The sequence below is a fragment of the Anarrhichthys ocellatus genome, unplaced genomic scaffold, assembly GCF_004355925.1.
Source record: "Anarrhichthys ocellatus isolate YVR2014 unplaced genomic scaffold, GSC_Weel_1.0 scaffold35, whole genome shotgun sequence".
NCBI classification, from domain to species: Eukaryota; Metazoa; Chordata; class Actinopteri; order Perciformes; family Anarhichadidae; genus Anarrhichthys; species Anarrhichthys ocellatus.
Genome location: NW_022280065.1, coordinates 3,359,495 through 3,369,043, shown reverse-complemented (window position 1 = coordinate 3,369,043; position 9,549 = coordinate 3,359,495). Strand labels below are relative to the sequence as shown.

The 9,549-nt window shown below is 40.6% G+C and overlaps 2 protein-coding genes across 4 annotated transcripts in view; one reads left to right on the top strand and one right to left on the bottom strand.

The window, feature by feature from the left end:
* Positions 1-3,360, bottom strand: part of ptk2aa (protein tyrosine kinase 2aa) — a 50,767-nt gene extending 47,407 nt beyond the window's left edge. The window contains exon 1 of the mRNA XM_031866353.1: positions 3,178-3,360. The gene's annotated coding sequence lies outside the window, so the exon portion shown is untranslated. The remainder of the gene's footprint in view (positions 1-3,177) is intronic.
* Positions 3,361-6,238: 2,878 nt separating this feature from the next.
* dennd3a (DENN/MADD domain containing 3a) overlaps positions 6,239-9,549 on the top strand; it is a 20,481-nt gene continuing 17,170 nt past the window's right edge. The window contains exons 1-3 of one of the 3 annotated variants that reach the window (XM_031866570.1): positions 6,239-6,377; positions 6,618-9,170; positions 9,386-9,387. In XM_031866570.1, the coding sequence (XP_031722430.1) occupies positions 9,124-9,170; positions 9,386-9,387 (49 nt within the window). In that variant the 5' untranslated portion in view covers positions 6,239-6,377; positions 6,618-9,123. The remainder of the gene's footprint in view (positions 6,378-6,617; positions 9,171-9,385; positions 9,388-9,549) is intronic. The other 2 variants (XM_031866573.1, XM_031866572.1) reach the window with 2 other exon arrangements.

The window sequence follows — 9,549 nt, the reverse complement described above, 5'->3', positions numbered from 1 at the left end:
ACACACACACACACACACACTCCTTTTCCTCCACAGCTGAAACCACATGCAGGAGGATGCAGGGGAATAATTTCCACGGAAGACACAGTGGAAGCTAAATTTATAAGATGCATACATTCACAGCTAGCATGAACACACACACACACAAAGTTACAGGTGCAAAACAAAGTTCACCATTTGCTCCATTCAACTGATTTTTTTTTTTGCTGTGTGTGTGTGTGTGTGTGTGTGTGTGTGTGTGCGTGTGTGTGTGTGTGCGTGCGTGCGTGTATGAAGCGGCCGATTGTCGCGTTAAATAAATGCCGCCGTGTTTGGTCGGAAAACAGCAAACAACTTCTTTAAAAAAATAAATATTCAAACTGAAAACTCAAGAAGAGAGTTGTTGTCTTCCCATCGGGACGAATAATTTAATTTGGTTTGAATGAATTCCTCATGACACGCATATTAAGGAGACACATAATCGTATTCAGGACCGACATACCTCCACACACACACACACACACCTGCAGCGATTGCTAATATCACTAGTCGGAGTCATTATGAGTCACAACACACATACTGCGATCTACAGAGACCAGACTGTTGTCTTTGTTAGTGTTCCCCTCTTTGTCTTTCTCTACAGTTGTTCTGTCCTTGTCTGCTCATCCATTGGACAGAACGAACTTGAGTAGAATATATACACACACAAAAAAAAACCTAAAAAACCCTAACCCTATCTGCTGCCATGTAAATGAATGCTCCCGTATGATCTCTGAGTGTAGTCAAGTGTTTCTATAAATACAGGGCTCCTGCACTGCTCTAAAATTTACACACACACAGACACACACACACACACCACTACCATGCCTGTATTAGCCTGCTGTAGACCAGCCAAAGGTGGAGGTATTTACTCTCTGTGAAGCGCATTAAGTTCTTCCTTCCAACTTACTGACATCCATCACAAAAGCCTCAATTAAACATTTCAAAATAAGAAAACACTAAAAAGTAAAGTAGAGGGTCCATATGAAGGCATTTCCCAAAGATGATGCATGTCACAAATTGAAGCAGAACTACATGCTTTTGCGCTTTGTTTCTCGCAGTAATGACATGTTTCTACACCAGATAAAAAGATTACGCTGCATCCATTTTGGTCCTATGAGGCTAAATTAGTAGACTGTGGTTGTAGTTCACCGCAGCGTTCAGACAAAAACATGGACGGGACGAGTTTCAATGATAGCAGACAAACTTCATATCTATTCTAAACGCACTTAAAAGGCTGTTTGCTATTGTTCGTATGGATTAATAAAAATGGGATCAGTAAGTTGTCACTGTCCGTACAAATTCACCATCAAAGATCGCTGACAGAAGCAGTTCTGCAGGTGTTGTGGCACTCGGTCACGGCAAGTGAGCTGAATGAATGAATGAATGAATGCTGCTGCAGTGGAACTAAACACTCATCAAGTGGATAAGCTCATTAACGGTGTGAGCCTTGTTTGCTCATTAAGAAATACCATGTGAGACCTGTAGCAAGCTCTGCGGATATAATTTACAATCAATGACATTTAGATTAATGTTTTAAAGGTGAGACGATTTAGCAGCGTTTTGAACAAGCATTTAGGAAACATCATTAAAACTCGCTCGTAGTGGAGGAAGTAGTGTCTGCAGGACGTCATCCCGGGACAGATTTTCTTCTCAGAATTAAAAAAAATAGCTATTCAGATGTACAATGTGTTTGCATTTTACCTACAATGTACCAAACTGTGACTGCGATGCATCCACAACCCAGACCATGACCCTGAAGGAACTTTGCATCCCCCACACTAACAGTCCTGGATCCCAGCGGTAAACTAAACGCTGCTTTAGGTTCAGCTTGTCCACGGAATTGCAAATATAAGTGTGCAAAACAGCGCTCCTATTAGTATACTGTAGGTCTGAGGCATCAGTAGCCTCAGGATACTGCAACTCATTAGCATTTTCTTGCATCTTGAATATGAAGTGGAGGCAAATCAGGCTCCAGCAATCTTTCACCATTTGGGAAAACGCAGAAACACAGAGCAGCATGTCTGTGAGATGGTTCACTTAAACTTTCTCGTATCTTATATCCCTTTAACCATTGTGTTCTGTGAGAAATTAGATATATAATGTTAGGGAACTTTAAGGTTCTCAAGAATAAGAATGAACTACAGCAGCAGTCTGTTTGTGTTAGCAGAGGCCTAAAACACGTGTTTTCCATGGATTCGATTAGTGGATTCATTGTTTCCTCGATGAAATGTGAAAAATGTCATCACGTGTTCTGGGGACCCTGGCTTACGACGTCTTCAAATATCTTTGTTTTCTCTGAGCAACAGCCCCAAAACCACAAATATATGTTATAATAATATGATATATGCAACATTAAGCTGAGACAAGCAGCAAATCATCACATTTGAGAAGTCAGAATCAGTAAATATTTGCTATTTCAGTCGACCGACCACCTGAAACAATTGATTGTTGCAGATTATTACGAACTAATTCATATTTTGACTAATTATTTCAGCTCTAAAGTGCAGGATTACAATTGTGGATGAATATAAATAACTTATACAACATTGATATGCACCTGATTAACCAAATAATAACAGCAACATGAGAGGGAGTCTCATCATATCACACACCTTATTAACACCGTTATGTAGCCTTAAATAACTGGGCCAATAGATTAGCTTTATGGAAGTATTCAGAGCACATAAGTGGTCCATTGAGGTAGAATGGAAGAGTTCAGTTTGTTTGGGGGGGGGGGGGGTCAAGGTAACCAAACAGCCTTGAAGTCTTGACTCAGAGAACACAAAAAATCCCTTGAAATAGATGTTTAATTTAGGAGCTACATGTAGGTTAATCCGCTACACGCACATACTTGCCATAAATTGGAGTTAATGTTTCCTCACGTTCATTCCGTGTTAATGTGGAGACCAGTTTTGGTGGCAGTCGGTCACTCTTCAACTGCTTCAAATTACTAAAAAGCTGAACTACGTCCTAGTTAAATTGCTTTAAAGCGAAGCTCATTTATTAGTTATTTCCCAAATGAGAATGGTTTGAACACTGGGGAAAGGAAACAGCAAAGTTAACGTTAATGCCAGCCAGGGCGAGCGTTGAACAAACCGCATCCCATACTTTCTTTTAGCTTTTGAAATAATCCACAAAACACACAATATCACTCACGTTGACTTGTTCCAGGGGACGTCCGACAGGTTTGTGTTTCTTTACCGGCGGGAGAAGCTGCCAACAGTCGGAGAAGAGTCCGTTATTTTAGTTGTGGAGCTAAGGGGTAGATATAGTTACTGTTTTTTTTCGCTCATGCCTATCTCCCCCTTCTCCCTCTCCCGTCGCCTGTTCCTGCTTCCCCTGTCCACATCCAGCATTCCAATATGGCCGCTGCTGGGAGCGACACACACACACACACACACACACAGAGAGAGAGAGAGAGAGAGAGAGAGAGAGAGAGAGAGAGCAAACTACTCCCTCAGAGGAAAGCCCGGCCTCAGGCACAGCACACAACAGCCCATGAATGAATGAATGAATGTGTAGGTAGGACTTACTTTACATGTTCAAACTGTAGTAAGAGCAGAAGTAACAGAAAAGTACAAAGACGAGTTATGCATTCAAACTCTCACCAAAGTTAAATAAAAGTATAAGCATCAATACATCCTTACAGTACCGAAAACATTATACAGAATAGCCTATTTCAGAATAATGTGCAGTGCATTTACATGATTGTATTATAGTTATTGATGCGTTAATGTGTACATCACTTTAACGCTGCAGCTCTGTGCACAGGTACTAAGACGACACCTCGTGGCCACTACCTGTTACTGCAGTAGTAGTGTTTAAGTATAGGCTATAACAACACAGACCTCTACACACATTATCGGTTATAACTCTTTATTCTGCTTTGTGTATGAAGGAGACATCCGATCACCAAGGCACATTATAGCATAGCAAGAAAAGTGTTCAGTTTGCTGAGCTGCGATCGTTATCATTTTTAACTCTGATGGCACATCTGTTTCAGAGCTATGAGACCAGTAACGTTACTGGATGAGACATGGGGCTTCAGATGATGTGAAAACTGTGCCACCGATCTTTTTAATGTTATTGTATTCACGGACAATCTCAAAATAAAGTTCCTCCATGAAATGAACCTCCATTATTGTTCTCTTTATTCCATATTATTTACACTGAAAATGAAAGAGATGTTTCCTATAAAGAGAAAAAAAATATTTGTGTAACTTTTTCTGCATTCTAAGGTTTCTCCATCCATCTCATCACCTCCCTTTGTAGCTGCAAGGGCCACTATGGCACCTTTGCTACTCTCAAAATGTCTTCTTGTTTTAAAGTTTAGAGTCTATCTCTTTAAGATGCAGCAGGTCAGTGACACAAGAATGGAACAAGAGGCAGAACTGGCAAAGCAGCAGAGGAGAGATCTGTTGTGCAGGATTCAAAGTTCTTTAGTCTGAGTTAAAGCATATTAGAACCCAGGTGATAGACGAGGCTTCTTTAGGCGGGCTGGATCTCAGCATGTTGAGATGTGTCGGCTGGCAGTGGGTCTTTGAGTGCTTAGGGTTGTAGAGAACACGGTTAAGTGTCAAAGTCCCAAATATAACAGCTACTTCTTCTAACTTCTTCCTGCTATCTTCTTTAAAAGGCTGCAGTGTTTGGTTGGCTGGAACAGCAAACCTCTCTCATTTTCATACACTATCTCGATTCTTTCATTTAAACTTCTTTTAAAGAATTAATACTAGTTCATTTGCAATGTATATTTAATTCTTCCCTACTTGAAAGTCGGGCTACCTCAGCTGCAGAACAGAACCGATGAAACAGTTTGATATAAATCACTGAATAAAACCTGATCAGTTGCATTACAATAAATTAAACAATTACACAACAGGTGACAACCTTGTTGTCATGACATGTGAGGTATTCAAACACTGCAATAGACTACATATGCATAATAAATGATTAAATCCTGAATTAGATTCAGTATTATTGCCTAAATGGCCCCCAATTACAATCAGACGTGACCTGGGCTGGGGGAGAATAATAGAATAGGAGAAACACTCCTACTTTTAAGCATAAAGAAGGACTTGGGATATTAATAGATTTTTGGATATTCGTACAGGAATACTAGTGGAATATTCATTTTCATGAGCCAGGTAAACAGCGGTGTAGGAGTATTGTCATTTTCAGAAGAAGGCCAAAAAACATATTTGGTGCATAAACGTAGTCAATGTTAAAAGTATGATAACAGGAGTTTTTGGTCTGAGTGTTGAAACCTCCAGAAAAATAAGCTGTGCATGACACAGTGTACTTAGTCTCTGTGGCTCTTATGTCTGTGACTACAGGATGAATACTGGCCCTGCTGGTGTATCTTCTACTGTTGGCCAAGGTGATACAAAAGATGAGGAAAAGTTCTTAACTGTCGATGTCGTGTTGGATCTAGTGTCAAGCCTGCTTCAAAGAGTGCAAGACTGAAAAGCTGGAGTTTGAAAGTCACACCGTCAAATCCAATTGTAGTCTGGAAACAAAATGCAGCTGGTGGGTCACCATGTCGAAGGAGCCACCAAGCTCTCTGTCCCTGGGCCTCTTCCTGTGTGGCTGGCTGGCCCGGGATTCTTCCTCAGAAGGGGTCAGAGGTCAGTGTACTGACTGTGCCACCTGTAGTAGATGTCAGGTTCGCTGCAACAACCAGGGGCGGACTAATTGAGTGCCGGCCCTGGAGTGCAGCATCCATTACACTGTACCACTGCCAGGTGGCAGCGGTCCCACTACCAGCCTACTACCAGCATTAGTATTAGCATTAGCATTCTTTCATTCTCATCACATGTTTGTGTGGTAGTTTTGGGGCAGGTTCTCATATTTAGTTTAAAAGACAAATACAAAGTAAAATATTCCATTCTAACAACCAAAATATGAAACAATTATAAACAGTTGTAAAGAGAAAACATCACAGCTACTTCATGGCTTGTATTTGTGTAACATTTGTGTAATAATAAAGCAGGCTGCATTGATTTATCTGGTAATTCAATAAGTTATTGTTTCATAAAAATCGCATAAATGTATTTTTTAATTGATGTCTTTTCATGTAGCAGTAGACAAAACTCACACTAGATGGCGCCGAGGTACTCTTTAGCCAGATCCCTGAAAAAAACTTTTATTTTGAAAAGTGGGAAGTCCAGAAAGTGGCGCTGCCAGTGGTTTTAGTTTGACAGACAGCGGTGAACCACACTGCAACAGTTAGAGACGGTGCTGGACTTGGTGCTGCAGCGTTTAGACTTGCTCACAGAGTTATGACAGCAATCTGCAGCTACCGTCTTGTGTGTGTGACTTCACCGTGTGTCCAGTGGAAATGATCGAGACAAGTTAAGGTCAGTCTTTGATTCTCACGTTGCTGTGTTAAGAGTTTTGCTCAACTGATAAGTCAGTTTCATTGTCCATTGACAATCTTTACGATATTGCCATGCTCCTATTGCTGTTTTATTGCTGTCTGTGTGTTTACATTAACGTCACTGCTGGTGACAGACTTCTTAGATATCTAAGGTAGAATTAACGTGATCATAACTGTTATGCGTTATTGAAATAAAAGGCTTTTTTTTTTTGGTTCAAAGTGTTCCCAAGGGAGGAAAGAGAAAGCAGTAAAAGACTTTAAAGACTGTCTTGGTAATATATGCCTCAGTCATTTCCTACTGCATGCAAATGTGTCCACTGGCTCATGTCATGAATGATGAGCTCAGGTTTTCTCACAAACCAGCCACAACCTTGTAAATGTTGTCTGGTTCCCATTAAAGGGACATGTCACCCATTTTATGAGCTCACCCTCTTCCTGTGTCCCAGAACAGCTCTTGTGAACATGCACTGCTCCATTTGTGATTTTCACTGGGATGTGAGGTCAGAGGAATGAACATATGGTCCAGTTTAAGTTCAAACGCTAGTGTCTGTTAACAGGTTTCAACATCATTGACCTATTTACTGTCCATGGGACTGTGCCAATTTCCAATTTAAAAACTCCATCTGATTATACATTTTGAAAAAGTTGTTGCAAGTTTACAAACACTGGCTGATCTGTCCTGCAGACCTGAAATCACTACTTTTAAAGCTGGAGTAGGCAGGTTAACCTTTCAGCTTATTCTAAGTCAACCCCAGGGTAGGCAGATTTCTGGAAAAGGGAAATAATAAATAAAATAAAATGCCAGAATAAAAAAAACAGCCTTCATCCTGCACCAGTAGCTATGTTGCTAATAGTTTGGTGTTCTGCTAACCATAGCCGTGAGCAGAAGGCTAATCTATTAGCGACGTTTTCTCTTCATCTCTGATACGCTTCATCAATATTGTCAGACTCTCATTTTGATAAGTCTGTTTTCCTCGGTGCTTTGCAGTGAAGGCAGCTGTTTGCAACGGTGGAATAGCAACTTTTTCCGCAGGATATTCTGCCTTTTAATCAGGCTTTCACCAGAGGGATGTGCACATTCATCTGCATTTTGCAGAACAGCCAATAGGAACTTCCCCTCTCTGAAACGACCCAATGATTGGTCAAAGTCTCCCGTCGCATGCTTGATTATCTAAAGACTAAAAAACAGACACAAGAGGAGGTGCAGTAGTCTAGTTTTCTCCCAGGCCACTTGAATTCCAATAAGCTGTGAGGTTATTATGGAGTTTTTGCTCTATGATGCCAACAAATAAACTGCCTACCTCAGCTTTAACCACTTCCATTATGGAAGCGGCCCTCTTTTCCTCTTTTCAGTTCTATAAAACAACAAAACCTGCTTACCAGCAACTGCTTGGTGAAATTGTTGTCGAGTGCATCAATGTAGCTTCCTCTCTAAAATATATGCAGACAAACTTGTTAGTTAAAGCTCCTGGACAGCCTCTACATGTCTGCATGGAGGCTACCTCCTCAGTCTCACATGCATGACATCTGCCTTTTATTAAGTGTGTGTGTGTGTGTGTGTGTGTGCGCGCGCAACAGACTGTCCTGCCAGTTGATCTGTGTGAGATAGTTCTAAAACTGCTATGACGGTAGACATAGATTGAGTTTATGAGAAGTGTAAATGTACACGCGCTCCTACACACACATGGTTTCCAAAATTAGGGGTTTTCAGGGAATAAATGACTTAACTTTGTGTGTGTGTTTCCGTGACACAGCAGGGTTGTTAGTCAGAGGCCAGAATGGCCCAAAGGCTGAGAAAGAGAGAAAGAAAGCAAACAAGCGTGTCGAAGGTGAAGAAAGAAAAGCTAGTCAAAACAGAAAAGAGGACAAAACGAGAGAACAAGTACGGCTTGAAAGAGGAGGTGAAAAGTAGATAAAGAGCAGAGCAGGGGGGTGATATGAGAGAAGGTTAGGGAGAAGAGAGGAGGAGAAATGAAACGCATGAAAGAGAGGTTGAGAAAATGTAACAGAGTGCAGTTTTGTCTCTCGAGCCAACTAATGGAAGTCATACATTGTAGTTGCGGATCTGCCTTACGCATATAGGTAGGTAGGTTGATTTGTAAGGACTTAAGGGGCGATGATAGACAAACAAGTCTTTGTGTACTGTAACAGGTTATTTTTGTCATCGGGTGCGTGGAAAGTAGCTCAACCAATTTCAAAAAGATTACATGTTGTGTTTCGGAGGAGAATACACACAAAAGGGCACGGAGGTTTCCTTATTTAAAACCTCTGCACTAACCCTCCATATATTAATTTTAGATACCTCTATGTATAGTGTAGTTCCATCTTATCTACAAAGGGCACTGTGCTCAGCTGACATATCTTTGATGGTTAATTCTAGCGTATTTTCAGAAGGCTATTAACTTGATTTAACTTTGAGAAAGATGGGCAGAAATAGAGACATAAGAAAGAAGGAGACAGCCTTAACATCAACCATTTTAGTGTCACATTGTTAAACGTTGTGATAACTAATCATATAACGTATACTGGTTTAAAGTATTTCCAAAACGATTTATTTGGAACTCAACAGATGTTGTTTTAGGTACAGTTCGGTGTAGTAACTTGGTTTTCCCTTCTTTGATTCTGATTCTGATGACGAATCTGGTTTACTGCACCAGTGACCAAACCCTAACATCTGTTTGTTTGAGTGAGTTAGATGTTTAGTACGTATTTGTGTCGGAGTGTGTATGTGTGTCAGCACAGATCTGGAGGAAGTTGCCGGAACAGGGTGTGGGTGAGTTATCTGCTGGTTTTTACTTTTAGCTGGTGCTGTATTTTGCAAATTAGATTGATCAAGCTGTAGTTTTGTCATTTGGAAAACTCAAATGAGATCAGCGTCTGGTTTGGGAATGTTTTGTAAGTCATGGCCAAAATATGAAATCTTTGAACCATCACCACAGCCCCTTATTCTGCCATCTGCCGTCATTAATGTTGTCAGATTTTTACCAGTGGTTCTTTGTAAATACAGTAAGAGTTGGTGATGCATATAAAATATTTTAGCGCAGTATGTGTAATATTTATATAAACACATTTATATGATGATGATCTCATCTTATCTAAATGCACTGTGTGTGTGTGTGTGTGTGTGTGTGTGTGTGTGTGTGTGTGTGTGT